The 21434-nt window shown below is 42.1% G+C and overlaps 1 protein-coding gene across 1 annotated transcript in view; it reads left to right on the forward strand.

The window, feature by feature from the left end:
• The window catches only part of FRAS1 (Fraser extracellular matrix complex subunit 1), a 194287-nt gene that overhangs the window by 86176 nt on the left and 86677 nt on the right, over positions 1-21434 (forward strand). Inside the window, exons 12-19 of the mRNA XM_064510451.1 lie at positions 1736-1879; positions 2318-2452; positions 7644-7787; positions 10090-10230; positions 10660-10800; positions 11726-11896; positions 14697-14837; positions 16901-17044. Of these exons, the coding sequence (XP_064366521.1) occupies positions 1736-1879; positions 2318-2452; positions 7644-7787; positions 10090-10230; positions 10660-10800; positions 11726-11896; positions 14697-14837; positions 16901-17044 (1161 nt within the window). The remainder of the gene's footprint in view (positions 1-1735; positions 1880-2317; positions 2453-7643; positions 7788-10089; positions 10231-10659; positions 10801-11725; positions 11897-14696; positions 14838-16900; positions 17045-21434) is intronic.

A 21434-nucleotide genomic window follows, 5' to 3' on the forward strand; every position in this document is an offset into this window, starting at 1 on the left:
AAATTCATTTTTCTCCAGGATGTTGTCATTCTTCTTCATTTACATTTCATAGTTGGTAGGCTTTATCTGTGGTTTGCTAATTTTTCGTATTGGTAGCTGTTCTTGCTGCATTCATCTAACTTTGGTTTTATCAGAGTGCTCCAGTTAATGGTTTATCTCAGTAAAAAGAAAATAGCTCCACAGTCTAATTATGCTGTCATTTGCAGGAGTGGCTTGGAGCACTTGCCATATTAATGTTTTAAAGCTTGTTATTTACTGCATGCTAATAAAAATGCAAAGCATTACAAATTGAAAAGTGGGGAAAACGGGTTTTGGACAGTTCAGACAAAATCATTCTGGATTTTCAAAAGAGAACAGCTTCTGCACAGACCACTAAGCAGACGATAGATTATAAAGTGCTCTCAGCACCCATCTGTTCTCTTTCTTACCAAGAGATGCCACCACATACTGGTTACTCTTGAGAACCTGACCTCTTCTAGAATAGTAACACTTTGGAAAATATAAGCTTTGAAGTCATTGTATTGGACATATAGAGCTAAAACTGCATTTCTGGGTCTTAAAAGGTAAATGGAAATTTCTTTTACTGAAGCCCTGCAATTATCTCTCTCTCTCATCCCCTCCAATGCAAAACAGAGAAACAAATGCAAAATCCAGCCTGTTTAATCTGTAAGCCCAGAGCTTTCTAGGCTCTTTTGCAGAACTGACCTCCACTTTCTAAAATTATGGAAGGAGGGAGACATCAGTACCTAACGCATCTGTTTCCTTAAAGCCAGTATAAATTGGTTGCTTCTTCTCATAGATATGCTGAAAGAAGCATGCAGAAAGAACCCATTCATTCTCAATTGGTATAGAGCATCTAGCCCTAAACAAGCTGTAGTCAGTTGAAAACCAGCTACTGTGCCTTCTTGCTGGGAATGTTTGGATTGGAGAAGAGGGAATGTTTCCCTGCTTAGGGAAAAATTATCTATTCTGTACCTCTCTGAGCAGTCAGTTCATTGTCAGGCAGTAAGGATGGGCTGCAGGTATCTTTGGAAAGTTGTTGGAAAGAAATGGTTAGAGACAGAACCTCCTATTCATTTCTCTTGTTTTTCATTTTAGATTCATTGTTACCCTTAACTGTCTGTTTTCTGTAACTCCTGGTTTCCTCCCTTAGGATCAACTCCTTGGAAACTTGTAGGTTTAGTGTAAATGAAGGAGAGTTTTTAGAATCTGGACCCTTTTTTGCTGACTCTTCAGGGAGGAACAGACAGTTTTTCTTCCAGAAAACAAAAGTAACTCAGCATTAAAGAAGATTTAGTCCCTCTCTTGGCCTCTGCAGAGAGACCAGCCATGCTATCTTGTTACAGTGCTGTGACATAGAGCTTTTGGCTGGCGGGGGGAATCTGCCACCTGGACTCTGACCTGATGTGGGCATGCTCTTCTCTTCATTGCAGGATATGGCTGAAGGAAACTCAAATTCAGGTTGTTTTGGGCTGTTAATTCCTGATGACTTAAAATTTTTACTGCTGAGAACAATGTGAACAATGAATATACTTTTTATCACTAGTGTAGAAAACCTGAGTCTATACAATACCTTCCCAATATATTGGAATGCAGCAATGTAATATTTAAGTCTTTTCATGACATTTTGAAAGAAAAACACTCCAAAACCAATGTACCTTGAGCTGCCTACAGAAACCTTCCTGACTGAAAGCACTGCTGATGTTTTTGCCTTTGTATCTTTTCTTTGTGATAGTTGAGTGCCACCCGGACTGTTTGACCTGCTCTCAGTCCTTTGATCACTGTAACGTCTGCCGTGATGCAAGGAAGCAGCTGCAGAACGGACGCTGTGTGGAGACGTGTGAATCAGGCTTCTACCAGGATGCAGGGACTTGCTTAGGTAACCCCTGCAAGGGGTTTTTTCCTGTCAGATGACTGTCTTTCCACTGGCCTGCCATGCTTTTGTTTGTAGGATCTCACAGACTTACTGTCTGGGTTGCCCCGTGGTTTGCTTCCTACAGTCTCCCATTGATGTGAAGGCAGATCATTAGGCTCTGTTTGGAAAAGCATTCAGGCAAACACTGCATAGTAGCCATGGGCTTATGACTTTAAAAGTTTTCAGATGGAAAAGTTTTCACTGAAAATTGTAGATTCTCAAATTCTTTTGCCAAAATGAGACAAAGTACTTTATGAAAGGTAGCGGTGGGGAGACCAGACTGAGATGGACTGAATGGAGGTACTCCATGGACTGTCTCCTTTTATCGGAGCAGGACAGTCTTGCTGCCTCAAGACATTTGGTATTAATGCTTCTTTCTTTTTCTTTGCTTTCTGCCGAAAGCCTGCAACAAAACATGTTCAACCTGTACCAATGGATTTGAGTGCTCCTCATGCCAAGCATCCCTGCTGCTGAAGAACGGGCGGTGTGTGACTTCATGTGGGCAGGGGTTCTTTCAGGATCAGCTCTTCTGTGCAGGTAATGCAAAAAAACAAAAAGACTTTGTTTGTGATACTCTGTAATAGCAACAGAGCAGACAAAGCTGTAGCCAATCTCTTAGACATACTCTTGGTTGAGGGATCTGCCGTTGACATAGGTGTTAATGTTTACCATAGAGTAAAGCAAGGAGTGAACAGAGGAACGAAGTCATACTGTGTAAAATTGAATACTGGTTGGGGGAATATTCATTAAAATTCCTCAGTGGATCATTTCTACTGGTCTAAAACTCTCTGCTCTTTAACGACACAGTTTCAGTTTTTTCACCGCTGTCTTTCAATTCAAAATTCCCTTTTGGAAATGTGACCGTGTGTTTTGTGATGTTGAAGTGTCAGGTAGTGCAGGATGTATGCACTGATTTTACTACGAATATAACACCCTGAGCCAGGGCTGGCAATCTGATCCATTGGGGTTTTCTTTGAGTTCAGTGCAGACTAAGCTGCGGCTGCTAATGCCAAACCTCTCAAGAGGCAGTGCTTTGCCGTGTTCGGAGAATTACTAGGAGGGATAGGGGTTTGGAGCCAAAGAAAAATCACAGAAAATACTGTTTTGATGTTTTTCTCTTTGTTTTGCCATTTATTTCCTTCATACAGTCCTCTCTTCCCGAAAGTTCATTGGGCTAACTGTTCTCAGGAAAAATATTTACAATGTAAATTAGTAATTCCACACAATACTGAGATGTGCTTAAATCCTATATCTTTGTGATTTCAAAGATAAGAGATTGGGAACTGAGATTAAGATTGGGAAGTTACAGGGTTCTTTTTGATGGAACTATGACAGTGTTTTTATGAGCTTCCCCCACTCCTTTGGAATATTTGTACTTTGTCCAAACTGGTAGCTGCTTTTTCCTCCTGACAGTTTTATTGTTTTCTCTAAAGTTAATACTTTTCTCCTCTTGAAATTGGCCTTTTTAGAAGGCTTTTAGTTCCTTCTGCAGCCCTAATTCAACAAAGGACTGGAGCACAGGCTTAACTTTTTGAGCCATCACTTTAATTTCTTTGGAACTAGCCATCCTGCTTAAAATTAAATATAGGCTTAGGGCTTTTGGCAGATTTCAGGGGAAAGCACTTCAGATTCTAAATCCAGCTTCCTTTTCTAATACGGTTTGCCTTGAAGAGCTGACTATTTGTTTCAGGCTTTGAAACTTTGAAAAGCCTCTACCTTCCAGCAGTGACCATAGACTAGGGCCCCATTGTGCGTGTATAAGTACAAAAGAGAGACCTGGTCCAGAAAAATTTATAGTCTTAAGTATCAAATAATCTTCTACTTCATTTGGTTTTATTTTACCATTTCCCTTCCACCTGCTCCCGGTGTTTTAACTGGCAGTGCCCATGTACTGCTGAAGTAGTAGGGAAAGGCTAATATTTCATTTTATTACCGGTTTGTGGATTACTGATTGTACATTCCATCCAAATTTGCAGTCACGCATGCTTGTAGCTGAAAGTTGCTGGGAAAATTTGTTCCTGTTTCCTCAAGGGAATTAAACCAATTTGCTTTAGTTCTGCCTGGCTGCATTTTCTGCATAAAATAGAACCAGTCGAGAAAGCCTTAAATTTCAGACATAGACCATCATTCATTTCCATTCACCCTTTCTTTGTATGCTCTCCATTTTACAAATGTGTAATCTGTTTGTCCAAACTGGCTTTAAACTGTTCAGGAATATTTTTCTCATAATGGTTTTAACATTTGTGATAAGCATGTCCCAAAATCACAGAAAGGATGAATGAGATTGTGTTAATTGTTATAGTTCCAATAAAGTCTCTCTTGAGGAATTAGCTTTGGAGTTGAAAAAGACCTATAAGAACTGGTTACTTAATCCATCCTGTTGTTGAGACACTGTCGTCTGCATTGCAACAACAAAACGCAATGAATTCATCTTTTGTCCATTTTTTATAATGTCTAGTCCAATTGAATCTAATTTGAATTTTGGAATGAAGTTGTTTGATCTTTTCACGATTCTACTCTTACACCAGGGTTATTACTCTCCCCCACCCTCCATTCTGTAAAGTATTGAAACCATTAAGAGAAAGGAGATTTGAGAATAAAAGGTGGCAGGTTCAGGTATGTAGCAGTGCATTTAATAATCATGGGTCAGTTTGAATCCTGCGTAGGGCAGAGTGATAGATGAAGTCTTTGTGCTGGAAATGGGCCATGGAAACAGTTAAGAAAAAAATCCAAAAGCCAAAGCAAAGTGAAGGAGAAAAAAAGAAAAGAAATCTGCCCAGTAAAACAGAAGGGCTCAAAGGACTTGGAGTTTTCAGTGCTCTCACTGCATTTTTCCAACTTAATTATTTATGTTTTCAGGATTATTCAAAAGCCTAGGCAGAACTCAAGTGTTTCTGTTTTGATCTCCCAAAGTGCAAATATTGCAGTGTGTAACTTGACACTAACAGACCCAGCTCACTCTGTAGCAAAGCACTTGGATTTCTATTCATGTCCCGTTGTTTTTCTCTGCTGTGTCCTGGCTGCAGAGGCTTACCTTGAGAACAAATGATTGAATATGAGTAAGCTAAGCTTGCCCAGCTCACAGTGAGGACATGTTAGAGGTGGTTCCTGCTACCACACAGCACAGAGCTGTTGGAACCCACCTGTGCTTTCCAAAAGCCGGGCAACAACTTCTCGTTGTGTTCTTGGTGGGATGCCCTTTGCACTGGCCTGCCTCCTGCTTTCGTCAGGCCTGTGAATGTTGCACCTATGCTGATGCAAAAAAGAGACTGTTTGGTAAGTGGAGCTTTCAGTGATTTTGGTCAGCCATGATCGAACAGAAAGGCAGAGCATGGAAGGCAGTCATTGTTCATACCTGGCACTGCGCTTCGTGTCTGAGTGCTGTAATGAAATGTGTTGGTTATGCCAGAGTGACCAGTGATTTGGGGCACTCGGGGTAGTCTGGGATGCAGCAGAGTGCAGACACTGATGCCTGCATGTGCTGCTTTTGCTAAAGGGAACATGCCCTTGCAGAAAGTCCTGTCTTCTAAAAGCACTGGGCCTCTGTCACTTCTGTGCAACTCTTAGTTTTTATGCCTGGAACTCCTGAGTAACAGAGCAGAGAAAGAGGCCCTTTGGCTCATGAGCCTTGGGGTGTTCCTGCTTTAACCATAAATGAGACCCTGGAAGTTTAGTCTGTTTGCATTGATTTTCTGGAAAAACCTGTTACTGCAGCTTAGTGAATGCCCTCATGTCAGCTGAGGCAAAGTAACTGTGCATCCTGTTGAAACTGGAAGGCCAAATATATTATTTTGAACATCTTTCATTCAGCAGCAGTGTCTGGTTAAGCTGCAGGATCTTGCTTTTGTGGCCAGTATCCACGCTGAGGAGAGGAGAGAGTACAAAATGACCCTTCCCAAATCTGAACTGAAAATAACAAGAAAAGGTGAAAACAGTTTCCTGGCAATGCAGTCACTTCTGCTGATTTATTTACAGACATCCACTTAGTTGCTGCAGGCAAAGATATTTCAGCAATTTTTACCTCGGGATGGGATGTCTGGTATTGGTTGCATTCTGCTTCAGCCACAGTTACATGCACTTGATAGTGTTGACATTGTGCTAGTTCACCTTGCCCTGCTACATTAGACACGGTCCTGGAGCGGAAACATTTTCAATCTCACCTGCTATTGGGGAGAGGATGAACTGTCTCTCATTTAGGGATTTTTTTTATTGGAACGGGTTTGTTCGTGTAACTTCCATACGTAAATGTGTTCTGAGTTAAGTGCATTAAGCCTCCTAGAGAGCATGAGTTTTCTTTCCCCAGTGAGCTGCTGCTTTGTCTGCTGATTCCCTATTACGCTGAGACTACTTGCAGAAGAGTTTTTCTTGGGCAGCTGCAGCTTTAGACGTGTTCATGGATACAGGGCAAATGTCATAAAGTTCTGTTTTCTCCCACCTGCCATGGTCTGGGAACACAAACACATACATGTCTCATTGCAAAATAATAAATTTATGAATGTATTTAGAACCTATTTGAATGTAATCAAGAAAAAAATGTAATAGCTTAAAGAATTGTAATTTGCACAGTTTATGCAAGCAGTAGTAGCACATTTAACATATTTAACATATGTCTGCTGCACAAATTCCATAAACACTAGCCATGGTGTGGGAATTTCCCTCACAGCTCAACAGTTTTGTATAAGGCTGCTCATTCAACATTTTTTGGGGAGGCAGAACTGATCTCCATATAGTTATTAGTTTACTTGTAACATTTCACACCTTGAGTCACTGTGCTCGAGCATCACTCTCTTCTGCCTGTGTGTTCCTGTGCCAAGATGCCGGGGGGGGGGGGGGGGCGGAATTTCTACAGCCTGCGTCACAAAATGTGATATACTTTAGGAGTACGTAGAACATCACTGTGCACCAGCCATGATACATGGCTCACCCTGAGAGAAACGTATCTGACTTTAAACTCAGTAAAGAAATGTTCCTTCTCTTCCTCTGGCAATGTAAGGGATAAGACTTGCAGTCTTGCACTGGACTGTACCTGGAACCCACTGCCCGCCTGTCCCCAGGAATTTCGGAGCCTGAGTGTGTGAGGATTTCTGCCCTACTTGGCTGGCAGCAGCCAGCAGTCAGGGTCTTGTACTCCGGTGCAGAGTCTTGGAAGGGCAGAAGGAGGGATTTTCAGGAGGAGGCCGTCTTGCTTCAATTTTGCAAGATCTTGACTGCAGCCCTGCAGTCTGATGCTTTATTCATTCGTGAAGTGCTGTTCATGTCAGTAGTCACTCTGAGGATCCGACTGTAGCCTTATTTTTAAATAGTGCGCAACAGGGGCTCTTTACCCTTCCCTTCACTTTGTGCTCGTACAGCACCTAGCACCATGAGGAGAAGGACTTAATAGTGTTACCAGCCCTCCTCCTGTCTGGTTACCAACACATCCCTACAGCTACCTAACTGATGTTTATTGTATGTCATCTTGCAAGTACAAAATGAAGGTGTAAGATGTACCCACAAGATGGCTTGGATGAAAATAGTAACACAACAAAGCAGTGTTTTTTTGTTTTCTTTTTCTTTTCCTTTCCTGAAGTACTGAAAAGCCTTCAGTGTTCATTTACGCTGAAGCAGTGTAAACGCCTGTGAATATAAGGAAGAAAAATTGCAAAAAAGTGAATTCCTGCAAACTCTTTATTTTGAAAAGTCAATTGGAAGTTCATCATTCATTAATTCTTTGCTTTCTTTCCTGCAGCTTGTCACAAGTCCTGTTCCTCATGCTGGGGAGCCGCTGAGAACAATTGTTTGTCCTGTAAAGACACATCACACATGCTAAAAGCAGGGCTATGTGTGGCCAGCTGTGGACAGGGATTTTACTTGAAGGATGGAATCTGCAGCGGTAAATACCTGGTTTTTTTATTCTCCAATTGCAAGAAGTTTGAGAAATGCTCTGCAAAAAGGGAATCAATATTTCATTTAGCCAGGCAGCAGCTGTGATTTTATTCATGTGTAAGAAGCCAGATGCACCTTGTGCATAAATAATAGGATGGGGAAAGCTGCTGTTTGTAAGATTATTAATTCATTTAAGGTAATCAGATGCTGAAAGGTTTAAGGTTGTTTCCCTCACTGAACAGCATAAAAGCACAACTGACATGTTTCTGAGGGCATGACAAATCCATTTGTCTGCGGCAAGAGAAATGGCCCTTGCCAGCAGGTTTCTGTAAATTGTATTATAATTCAGCGTCACAGTAACTAATACCTGCACAACAGATGAGACTTGGGAACTGGAAAGGTTAGTTAAAAGAAGGGGAAAGGAAGGCTGGAGGAAATTAAGGACCAAGTCAAGCAGCTGATGAAGGAAAAAAATCTCAGATAAATAAAGAATCTAAATTTTGCCGCAACTATGCAGGCCAGGTCTCTGTTTCAGCCAGCTCCAGCTGCTTTGATGGAGTGTCCAACAGAGTCAGTAGTAGTGATGCAGGGGTTGCCTGTCTTCATGCAAGTCTGTCTAAGCTACAGCTAGTTAGAAAGGGCTTAAAACCTGGAGCCTGTTGAAAAAATTTTGCTATTATGGCCACTTCTGGCTGGATTTCACTTTTGACCAGGTTCCCTTTTGCTTTGGTTGATGTTTACACCAGTAAATTCTATAAGCATGTGTTCGAAGTGCACAGAGTTGAAATTTTACATCTTTAGCTGAAAATCATCTAAGCTGAGAAGGAAGTTCTGTTTAGATGCACCTTGCCCATATTTGCAGTTTTACTGCCAGTGATTTCTCAAAGCTGCATAGTTGCTGCTCAGAACCTCCAGAATTCAGGTTTTTCCACTTCTACCTACAACATGCATTTCAGTGCCCAAGTGGAGCCCTGTAAGCTGTTTTAAAGGGAGGCTCTCAACTGGAGAAAAGAAGCAAAAACTGTACAAGTAAAATGCTTGGCCCTTCTGAATATTCAGCAGCAGTAGTGCCACTGACTTAGAGAAGCCAGAGTTTCATACTGCTTCTCTCATTTAAAGGTCATCATATAACAGGTAACTTAACTTCAGAAGTGAATACCAGGGATAATATAGACCACAAAAATTGACTGAAAACATTATCATGGCTGATTTTTGATGCATTTTCACACTCAAAATTTTGATTTGAAGAAAAGAGGAAGAAGAGAAAAAATGATCAACTCTCAACTTCCCCCTATCTTTCAATTCCTGAACAGCTTGAGGACTGATGCTTGTTTTGCAAAAATCTGTAAAGATTTATGACATGATTTTCACACATGAAAGTGTTCATAATGATGCTCCCTGTTCACAGACCAGTGGTGAACAGAAAAAAACCACATTTACTGGAGCGGTTCTTCTGTATGTCCTAGGACATATATACCTGTCTCTAGATTCACTGGATAATTGTTAGAGATTTTAATTAGGAAAGAAAAAGAAGAGGGTTTAGTGTTTGGTCTACATGCAGATATCTATGGTACTTTTGCACCGTACAAAGCTGACGTGTACTCTCAGCCTGAAATGCCACTCAGAGGCAAAAATTACAGGCAAAGAGAGCCTTGTACATTGAGTTTCAGGATGTTGATATAATTATACCTCAACAGTCTAGCTGGTAGCATTGCTGGTGGAAAGAAAAGCCTTGCAGACTTGAAGGGTGTGCAGACCAAACGGAGAGCAAGTCTGCTGCAGACAGGGAAACAGAAGCTATAAGGCAGCCATGAGATCATCCGTGCCCCTTTGCACTCTTGTGCTCGGAAATGGAAATCTTTGGTGCTGTTAACAGTAGATCCAGGCACAGCCAGACACGGAGATGCAAACTTTTTTCTCCAAATGCCCCGTTACGGGAACAGGAGACTGGTGGGATTTGTAAGTCTTCCTCTCCCTAAGCTGCCCCAGGTATCTGGGCTGTAAGTGCCTGGGCGGCCTCACCTATGCCAGCGGGGAGGGGGTGCTGGTGTAGACCTGCTCCCGGTACCTGCGCTTTCTCAGAGTCCTAGACAGGATACAGGGCAGTGAATGCATGTCAGCGCTCGCACGTCTACCTCTGTGAATGTCACTACGTATTGCAGGGAAGTGCGAAAGGTTACTTGTGCTGGAGAAGACCATTTAAAGATATATTTCTGACAAAGAAAGAAGAAGGCGTGGTTTGCGTTACTTTATGTGTGTAGCCAGGTTTTGGTTAGTGCTTTTGGTTGATGAGATGTCCTCTTTGTCAGCTTGTGACCAGTCCTGTGAAACGTGCTATTCAGACCAACCAAAATGTTTAACCTGTGCTTCGGATAAGATGTTACACGATGGGAAATGCATTTCAGAGTGCCCAGATGGATATTTCCCAGACAGCAGTGGAAGATGCAGAGGTAACAGGCATTTTTGCATGATCTTTCTTATGGCTCTCAGGGCACCCTCCACATGTTGTCTTCTTTTCCCCAGATGTGTTCCTGTGGGGAGGGAACTTTAAGAGTGTGAAATTGAGGGTGGGAAAAGGAATTTCCATTTTCCATTTCTTTCGTTCACTTGTGATGGATTATTTTAAATAACCTCTTTGGTTTGTGAAGTGCATTGAGACATACTGAGATACATACTCAAAACACTGTGAGTGGGAGTTATTATTACTATGTTACTAGTTATTAATACTTGTGTGCTTCTACTCTCATTACTTCACATAGCTGAATGTCCTGCCAGTTCTGAGCTTTCATTGTTGGCTGGAGGATACTGTAGCCAGCTACACCACCTGCAAGCAGAATAAATGGAATATTTCAGTTCCATGTGCTCTTTCTCTTTTTCAGCTTGTCATGATTTGTGCTCCACCTGTGAGGGACCTTTGGCCACCCACTGTACCTCCTGTTCCCTTCCTCTGGCATTGCGTAAGGGACAGTGCCTGCAAGGCTGTGGAGAGGGTTTTTATCAGGATCAAAATGTCTGCAAGGGTAAGCCATGTAATTTGGGTAAGCTCCTTGGTTGCTGTAAATCAGTCTGTCTATATTGGCTGTTGGTGTGCTGTGCTTGGAGTATCCAGCTATGCTTCTAGTCCTTTTTCCTATGCCGAACTGGTCAAGGAATGAGTAATTTCCATGATTGTCTACTGATTGTTTTCCACTTTGAAGAAAAAAAAAAATTTATATTTGAGCTTTGTGGTTTCACCTGCTCAGGATTTCATGATCTTGGGGATATTTTATCCATGTGCTCTGGAAATAAATGTACATTCCTAGCACTTCAAAATTTTTCTTGACACAAGTTAAGAGGCAAATGACATTTTACACTTACCTAGTGAATTTGCTAAGGTTGAAGTCATTTTGCAGCAGTGAAAAAACTGAAAATTCAGGAGATGAATTTGTGCTACCCATGAACCCTTTCAGACTGTAATTTCTTGACGTCTATCCTAGTGAGGTTGTGTTCACCTTTGCAATTCTAGAAGTTAAAGGAAAAATTTGAATGCCTGCGGCATAGAACTGCAGGTTTTTTCCCTCCATTATTTGTCTATCTACTTTATTTATTGAAGAAAAGAGCCATTATTTTTTATTTAGGAAAAGATGGCAAAATATTATTTTAAAAATCCGGTTCCGTTATAGAAAATGCAGCATGCTGTCTGATTTTTGAACAGATTCTTTAGCGTACGAGTTGCTGCAAGGTAGTTGTGCACTCTTTGCTGGCTGTTTGACCGTTGGATTGTCTGCAATAATGCAGAACTGAAAAGTGGGATGACCAAGAAGGCCCAAATCAGTGTTTTCTTCCCCTTCTCTCTCATGTTTAGGACAAGATGCTCCCGTTTGCACAGCTGTTGTGCCTTGTCCATCTGTCTCAGAAAGCTGTTCTCAGAGCTGTGGCTCTAACTGTTCTCTTACCTGCGCACAGGTTGCCACCCATCCTGTCGCACCTGCGTCGGCCCAGAGGCCTTTCATTGCGTGCAGTGCAGGGTGCCGGATGTACTGCAGCCTGACCAGCACGTGGAAGGAGCCATACATGGCCTTTGCCTCTCTCACTGCCAAGCCCGGTTCTACCTGGATAGCACAGGAGTTTGCAGACGTGAGTAGAGATGTGAACAGTTGCTCAAGGCCTTCAGCACAGGGCTACACTGGGCTTTGGATGTTTGGGGTGGTCTCATACTGCGTTTGCTTTTTATGTGCTTTGAGCTCTAGTGTTTGCCTTGTGACAGTCATGAAAATTTAAGCTGAGTAACTCTCAGAATGGCATATGGTAGTACTTCTGAAGGAAAATATGCTCTACAATAGTTTGTAAGTAAAGGATTCAGTTCAACCTTTCTAAATAACTATGTTCAAGTCTACAGTAACAGCTTAGCCTTCTCTTCGCTGAAGTTGAGGATGCAGCTTTTACCACTGACTTATTTTGGAGCAGAAACAATCCTTAAAGGTGAAAATAGAGTGTGCGTTTTCAGAAAACACTGAGCTGTCTCCTTATTATCCCCTGCAGCAGGTCAAGACATCCCACAGCAGTCTTTTCTGTTGACAGAGCTCTTCTGATACATGCTTCAGCACACCTTTCAGCCATTGCTACGTTGCTGCTCCTGAAATCCCAAATAGGAAGCGTTTCCATTGAAGGCTAGAGTTTGGAAGAGAGGCTCAGATGGTGTGCGTTCAGGACATTTATGGTTTCCCGCTGCTCTGAGAAAAAACTGTTGTAGGCTTCGACTAAGAATGTTTTCTGGGTAGAGCAGCCAGTCACTCAGTCTGGCAGAGTGGTGCTGGTGGCAGCTGCTGTGTGTGTGTGTACAGAAGAAGCTTGTTGCAGTATCTTGAAAACAATGAGATGAGAACAGACTGAGAGGTTAGACTGGATGTCTTGAGCCAACACAGCCCACCTTAAGCCTAGAGAGAAATGTTATTTTCACAAATGGGGATCCCCTTTGTGGAAAGAACAGTTGTACGGGCAGTCACTCTACAGCACTTAAATAATAGTAATAGTAATAATAATAATAATGCTACCGATGGCTGTTTCTACCTGCTCAAAAAATATTTTCCAGAAATGGACATAATTTAGGATACATTTATGTTACTTTTTTCTCTTCCTCTCAGCTTGATGGAGGGAGTCTGTAGGAGCTCATTTCTTGTCTTAGGGCCCTGAAGAAGGAAGAAATGCCATTTTTTTGCAGAATGATTTTGTCTAAGCAGTGGACTGCACAAACTGTAATGGGTCCAGTGCTTTAGTTGGTTCCCAAAGGCATTAGTGTAGAGTGTCCAGTCCACATTCCAGTACTTTGCAGCACAAGCTTGAAGCAAAAAGGACCTCACGTGTCCAGAGAGTTAAGCGTTTGGACTGGGAGAAGGGAAACTCTCTTCTGTAAATTTCTGTGACAGCTTTTGAAACGTAGTTCAAATCACCTTTGAAAATAATTGCTGGAAGAATGTTGTCTTCCATTTTTCCTTAAGTGAAGAACATTCCTTGTTCTCTTACATTGCTGTGAAGCACGTAGAGAAGAGTCACCGCAGTTTCTGTGTTTCTTTATTTGCAAAATTACATGGAAGCATCCCCAGTCAGCATGAACTACCATATCCCCATTTAGGTCAGTGGAGAGATGGTACCTTATAGCAGCTGAGCCTCTGCCATGGAATGTATTTGCTGGCGTGCTTGGAGAGGCTCCAGACCTAATTCCGGGACTCTTGCATGCAGTGCCTGCCCCTTGGCAGGTGATGGATTTTCTTGGCTGACTCTAAGTTATGGTATTGAAACTGAATGAAGAAGTCCATATACCACTGCTTTGAATTGGGGAACGGACCTGCACAAACAGGCCTGAGCAGAGTTCGGCAGCAGTGCTGGGTTACGTCATTGGGCAAGAATGCCGACACAGCCCTGTGTGTTACTAGTTCTGCTGTATTAGTAATGGCATTAGAATAGTTGTTTGATTTATTGCACAAGGGTGTGAAGACTCAATATTTCAAACTTTGAGTTTCCCTCATAAAATATTAATGCAAAGTGTGTAGATGCACCCTTTTGAAAATGTAAACCCACGATAGATGTGTACCATGCCTGCAGTATCTGTTCAGAATAAAAATGTGTTCACGTGCAGGTTAAAGCATTAGTTTAGGAAGTTTTGCCTGCGTGGTTGTGAATTTCTCACAAATCCACAGAAATATTTCTCTACATGTTCTTCTAATGTTCTAGTCACTGTCATGATAAATATTAGTTCTTTTAGGTAATCAGTTTATATATTTATTTAATCAGATTATTAGTTTAAGCTGGCTCATTTTAGGATTGGGAGCAGTAAAGGCCAGGGTGAAGGAATCTAACATTTCAACTCTGCGCCCTTAATTACTCTCTTTCTTTTTCCCCGAATAGTCCTTTTAATGAGGGTTCAATAGTTTGTTTCAATTCAGTTCAATTGTTTGTCACCTGTGAAGTCAGGTGATGAGCCTGCCACTGTTACTGCTCCAGGATGGACGATGACCTAAGCCTACTGTGCAGCTAGATAGAAAATCCTTCCTGGGGTAACTGCGGGGTGATAGCAAGAGCTGATTTTAAACCCTGGTCAGCTGGCAGGAGCCCAGAGCTCTTAAAGGCAGGCGATAGGTATTACATTGCTTGTGCATCTCAGCTTTCTGTTTTAGAAATTCAGGAATGAATTGCATGGGTGCAAAGACAGATTAAATATGCAGCTATCTGTGCTTGCTCCTTATCTTCAAGAAATATGCTGTACAGCCTTAGCCCTTTTGCCCTTTTTGCATTTCACAAGCAGAGAATCCTATAAAGCAAATACCTTCTTGTTTTCTCAGGGGAGAAAGCAATCTAACTGGACTCTAGGACAGAAACAGCAGAGAGAAGCTAGAAACCAATTGTGCTCTCTCTGTCTCTGTTTTTCCCTTTCCTGCAGGGTGCCACTCCTCCTGTGCAGGCTGCATGGGGAGCGCTGCCCAGGACTGTACAGCTTGTCCGTCTTCCCACGTCCTGCTTGAAGGCCGATGCCTCTCTGAGTGCCCAGAGGGGCTGTTCAGCCACGAAGATCACTGCTACTGTGAGTGCGTAGTGCAGGCACCTGCAGCTTAAACCACAAATTTCATTGCGTGCATGTTTTGTAATGCATTTCTCACTGTAGAGATGCTGTGAGATTATATGACGCTAAGTACTTTCAGGGGAGAATAGTACAGTCCAATTTCAGGAAATGGAATCCCCTTCTAATGGGAGAGAGGCATACGCATTGAAACAGAAATTATAATCAGTTTTGCTCCCCTGGATTGGTTTCCTGAAAATATTTTGCTTTTTATTTCAGTGAGCTTAGGTGATATTCTTAGCCAGCACATTGTGGGTGAAGAGCTCTTTAACATACTGAATAGCACTGAAGCATGGACTGGTTTTATTAGTCTAGATAAGTATATTGTCCATATGAATTAGATTTATTTTTAATTCACTGCTGACTATAGGGCAGGGTTTAGGAGGAAGAAATTCTGCAGATGTGGGAGAAAAAAACATTACTTCTATGGATATGCCTGATTAGGAAGGGGGACAGCATTACTTGTTTGTGTCCTAGGCTTGCCCATCAGTCAGCATGTGGCCTTTATTCAGGCTGTTTGATCTCATCTAAGCAGATGATTGCAGCTGCTGACTTTCAGAGTGACTGCAGCAATTCAGTCCCCTGTGCCTCTTGCAGAGAACTGGCATTTGGGGCATGCCTGCCCTTATTAGCTGCTAAGGACAATGGGTGAGGAAAGCAGGCATTTGAAATCTGATCAGTCCCTTCAAGGTCAGCTGAAGGTTGTCATTTTTTTTAATAGATTTATTGGATCAAGTGTCCGTGCATCTGTCCTGGTAGTAGGAGAAATTTACTGAAGTTATATTGGTTGCTTCCCCAGGAGGCCTCAAATTTAGAGAGAGGGAACTCTAGTTCTGAAGTCCATCATTCTATTTATTCAATCTATTCATCCAGGGGAAAACTCTATGAATATATTCATTTGGCAAGCCTTTGTAAAGATTCATCAATTCTGAGGTTGTGTGCTGCTACCTAAGAGTTGAGGTAACTGCTGAATGCTGCATTATACTGCTTCAGATCCCAGGCTTATGTAAACGTCTTGGGAACAAAATTTCACTGTCAGGAAAGTGGTGGCTTTCTGTATGCTGCCAGCTTAGATCTCCTGCATTTTTTGAACAGCAAGGCTCGGTTAATATAGGTGTGTTTAGAAATTTGACGCTTCCTATCGCTTTTACTGAACAGTGAAATCATGGGCATAATTTCTGAGAAGCTGAGAGGGTAGTGGGAGTTGATGTGTTAGGTCTTAAACATTGGAGCCTTACATTGTGGCAGCTGTGAGAACCCCAGCTTCCATGGGGAGAGGGAGCAACCGTACATAGCCTAGGGGAGTCCTGAGGTGAGAGACTTTGAAGTTGTGTGCTTTCATTCACTGAAGAGTTTATACAGTAGTTTTAAGAGGTTTTTACAGATCATTAGCTGTAGTACCTCAGATCTGTAGTGTGGAAATCATGGAAATAAGGCATCTGGCTTTAAAGGTAGAAGGATACAAAAACAGTCCAAGTGAAATATTTTTGAGCAATCTTAATCTCTTTCTCTGCAATCCTTTTGTTGAGCTTCTGCCAGACACAGAATGACTAATGAGATGACATGGCATTTAGGTTTTATTGGTTTCAGTTTGGGAGGGATTTGTGCAGAATTCACTCCTGGTTTTCCCACTCATGCATATCAAACTCATACCCACGATAATTTTTATATAATCCCAAGATGCTTAATTTATCTATCCCTTGCATCCCACTCTCTTTCTATATGCACACACATATGCTAGAGGGAGGAATAAATGGGCTGATAACTGTATTTTGTATAGATCTATACCTTGATTTTATTCAGAGAAAAGAAGCAAAGCTTTTAATTTTCAATGCTTTCGGCATCTCATTTATTTAAAAGAAGAATGTCAAAACCTTCCCAATTAGAACTCTCCAGTCACTTAGGCTATCAACATCATTTTGTGTCCATGTAAGAGTAAAAACTTACTAGAGGAGCTGGATTTCTGGGGAGGGTGGAAGGTAGGCTATACTGAGTGCGTAACAATGAGTGTTCGTTTTCTTACCCAGCCTGTCATCCATCTTGCAAGACATGCCATGGCCCTGCTGACGTGGAGTGCATAACCTGTCATCCCCACGCAACTCTGGCTGGTGGAAAGTGCAGGACTAGCTGCAAGGAAGAGCAATATCTCAACCTGGTGGGATATTGTGTGGGTAAGTAAGAGAAGATTGCATGGGTCGTACAGAGTGATGATCTTTCTGCAGCAGTGGCCAGGTATTTCAGTGCACACCACGAAAAAATCAAAATGCTTGCTATGAGAAGAAAGTCACACTGATGAAAATACCATTAGGAAATTCTCCAGTGTAAATAATGTATAGCAAAACCACTTGCCTCTGCTGCTGTGCACATCTTCACTAGAGCTGTGTGAAGCCAATTGCAAATTGTGTAGGGCAGGCAGGAGAGAGTGGCAGAGAAGGCTGTCTTCTGCCAGGCTTGCTGCTGCTGGTTTGGTGAAGGCTTGAGATCCCATCTACAGACGAGCACTTCTGGGAATCAGTGGAACAGTCACATGGTTAATAATATTGTAACAAATAAGTTATTAACAATAGGATGGGCTACAGCTCTGCTCCGTTCAGTGGTGATGTGCTCACCTTTGGTTGTGCACTGCCGGTTCTCCAGTCACCAAAACAGGCCAGATACTTAACTGCATCTTGCTCCAGTCTGAGCTTTACAGCCTGTCACCGCATTCCCTGGTCTTCCAGTTTGTGTGAGAACACCCCGCACTCTGCAAAGGCAGGGCGCTTGCTTTCCTCATTCCCTGCAGTCACACGGAAGCAGAAGGGCACCAGCTTGCCCCGCAGGAAGGAGCAGTCCCAGATGTCTGTAATGTCTGAGATGGTGTTACCTAGCAGTGGCCAGGAATAGGGTCCCTTCTGAGGGTAGAGCCAAGCTTGGTGGACGCAGGGACAAAAAGCTGCTTAGGTCCGGCACAGAGCAAAGTGAATTAAGGGAACATTTATTATGAGAAGCAGCTTACGGGGCCCTAAAGAAAAGCTGGCGCAGCTAGGATTGCTTGTGCATTTTTGGGAGATAATAAGATTTATACACAGGGGTTATACTCTGTGGGTGCTCTGTGCCTACGCTTAAGCCTATCATCAGAAGTCACTAATTGCATTCACCTATTTAAAAAGAGAAATCACTTTTAATCCATCATGCAGGCATGTATAAACATATCCTGGGAACCGCTCCAACAATTTTTGAGCTTTATCAAACCACGAAAAGATACAGTGTTTGAGGCTTATGCCAGGCTGAATAGTTCCAAATTGGATAAGCCTAAAAAAAGGGAAAAAATGCAATAGACATAATAAATAAATCCATTGAGAGGCAATCATTCTCAATGTAGTCTGGATGACTCCCCTTCACAGAGACTTCTTTTTGTTTACAGATATGTGTTTGTGTATATTTTTTTTTCAAAAAGCTCATTTCTTTGCTCTCCACAGATTAATTTTATGACCTGTTTCTTCATCTTCTTTTGAACCAACAGTTATTCTTTTACCTGATTACAGCACAGACAAAAAAAAGGAGGGAACGAGGTGTCTGAGGAGTAGGAAAATGTCCCAAAAGTATTGTACAGCTCCTTAGGTATACAAGAAGTCAGACTGAGGAATCAAGCTGTTTCATACAGACCGGTGATCACAGGATGGAAATTACTCAGCATTTCAGTGTCGCGAGCTGTCTCTGCCCTGTAAAATTTCAGGGGATATAACAATGCTCATTAATGTCCTGTAACATCATAGCTGTATGCATTTTATTTCTTCCGCCTTATTTTCCCATTACTTTTCAATATGCTTCCTGTGAAAAGGCCCTTGGAAATGTGGGCTTCCAGCGGCAAGTTTTAGTCAAAAAAAAATAGTACCATTTATCACAAACAGAGATTTTTCCTGAGGTTTTTCTTTGCTGCTTCCTTTGTGTTATGTGCTTTAATTATCCCTTTTAGGCTGCTGTTTCCTGTAAATTTGGTGAGGTGTCATGGAGCAATAAGCGTACTCCCCAAATCTCAGGTGATTAAGTAGACGTGAGGGTGCCTGGCAGTAATGAGGACTAGAAATTGGAAACAATGGGGTCACTCAGGCATTGTGGAGGGCATGGTTTGGCCTGGAGACTCTCTATGCTGACAGTGATGAATCAGCTGGAAAGGACCTTGCTTGACCTTATAGACTCCAAAGCAATTGCAGTCTGGTAACGCATCCTTTTTTTTGCAAATTAAGCAAGTTTTATTTCAAAGCCCAGTAGGCCATGAACATGGGCCACTGTTTGTAGAGTCTTCTTCTCAAAGTAGAAGCATGTTTTCAAGGCTTGGTTCACAGTGGCTGGAGTCACTGAGTGTCTATGCTCTCAAAACAGGAGAGAAGGTTTTGCAGATACAACATAGTAAGAGGATAAGGAGACATCTTTCCTCCTCCCAGCTCTGACCATAGTCATGCTGTGTGGCTGACTCGTGTCACTCCTGTGGTAGAGAGGCCAGTATAAATTTTTGCTTGGTCTTTGTAACTTGTGGACCTTTAATGTCTATGTGCTCTTACAAATAGATGCAGTGATGTTTCTTTGTTTAACTGAAGTTTTAAAGATCCTCATAGAGGAACATTGTTATTTGTTACCTTTAGAAAACAGCTGTGCCTTGGTCTTGGATTTGCAGTTTAAAGTGTGTTGCTCCTTGTGCCAAATTTATGTCTGATGTTTAAGGACATGGTAAGTGTTGCTAGTTCTGCTACAGATAAAGAGCTCCTCATCCAGGCTGTTAAGTTTCACTCATTTGCCTCGTTCAGCACTGATTGAAATGCTAAATTTGCCTTGGCAAGTTATTAATTACCAGTTAAAGAGCAGCTGTCCCATAAAAGAAAACAATGAATCCCCTGACACTTGTGTAATACACGATTTGCATCAGAATCTAACAAAGCTTTTTCCTTTGCTTCCCAAAGCAATCTTTTTTTTTATAGTTATCTTCCCATCTATCTACAGTTCCTGCTCCTCCAGGCAGAACCGTGTTGTGATTATAGGGACTGCTGTGCATTAGACCTGCGAGGAAAAATCTTTCATAGAGGATGGAGAAAACCAACTGTCACTTGAAACCATTGCTTGTGAATGAATGTTTTTATTGTACATGTTACCTGAATGAGGACTGGAACATTCACCTTGTTAATAGAAAAAAAAAGTCTTGTTTTTAGCAGTTTGTCAAATAAGCATTTCAAGTGTAAGCAGAGGAATGATAAAATGGCGTCAGATTTTAAAGGATCAGTGACTTTCCAAGCTCTTGTTTGGGAATAATGAACCTGTGCTGTCTTCTGGAGAGTGCTCAGTTTATGCATTTTATTTTATAGTGTATGCACAGGAATGTGTGTGTGGTTTTAGCCGTCCTCTATTGAGTCTCAGGTCTTCTGTGTTTTGTGGTTTCCCACTTTGTAAAGATTATTTGATTTCCCTCTCCCTCTCTCAGCTGTTCATCTGAGACAAGTTTAGCTTCAGGAAATGTGGCAGTTACCAACCTAGAAAGCAGCCGTCATTCAAACTGTTGTCCTGCTTATAAAACCCTGACCTCACTTTTCTGTTTTGAAAAAGTCATATGCCTGTCTTGAGGCTTCCTCCTTGCTCTTCTCCTGACTCAGTGGAAGGACAACTAGAAACATGCAGAGGGACTGCACAGCAGATGAAGCAAGGAGTTCACGGATAGAGCTCTACTGGGCAGTCAGCTAAGGAGTAAACAGATGCAAAGGTTTTCATAAAAGAATTGGTAGAAAGGGCAGCTAGCACAAAACAAAAATCAAGACGCTCTGTGATAAAGTGTCCCGCGGGTTCTTAACTTAGAATTACATCCTTCTTGCCAAGAAACTCCCAATCCCCAAGTTCAGCTGCTCAGGCCCTTGCTTGCTTTTCAGGCTGTGTGTGATTGTAAAAATATTCAAAGACAAATGAGAAGAGCTCACTTAGGAGGATGCCTATAACAAGCCTCTCTGCCTTGCTCTTAAAAGTCCAGTAGAAACACCCGCAACAAGAAATACGCTCAGCTGCTTGTAGAAAGAATGAGCTGTTGCCGTACTCTTAGAGAGACATTGATAACGTCCCAAAGAGCTGGAGTTTCTCCAAGCAGAGCAAGAGGGAGGCTTAGCTCCGCTTAGTCACTGGTGTGCAATCTCCTACAGAAATTATCAGCTGAATTGCTAGATGAGGAGAATGGAAGATTATTTCCCCACTTTGATTTGGGCTCATTTGTGCTAGGCACCATCCAGCTGGACCTTATTCCACCTAGAGAAGCTCTCACCCCTTTCAGAAGGTGCAGGCATCTCCCTGCAAACATGATTTCACTTCACCAGGAGTTCATCTCACTAGTTTATATGACAAAGTCCATTTCAGCTCTTTTAAGAGAGAGGCAAAAAACCCTCCGAAGAAACAACAAAACAAAAACCCTCGTCAGTCCTAGGTGTCCTTCTGAATCAGCTACAGTGATTTCTCTTTCTGGATATATTGTAAGGTGCTGCAGAATGTTTGCATGCTGACACACCTGTAAATTACATGGTTTTAAAGTAGTGCCCTGTTGTAATCCTCATA

Source organism: Dromaius novaehollandiae, chromosome 4, assembly GCF_036370855.1.
Source record: "Dromaius novaehollandiae isolate bDroNov1 chromosome 4, bDroNov1.hap1, whole genome shotgun sequence".
In the NCBI taxonomy this organism is placed as follows: domain Eukaryota; kingdom Metazoa; phylum Chordata; class Aves; order Casuariiformes; family Dromaiidae; genus Dromaius; species Dromaius novaehollandiae.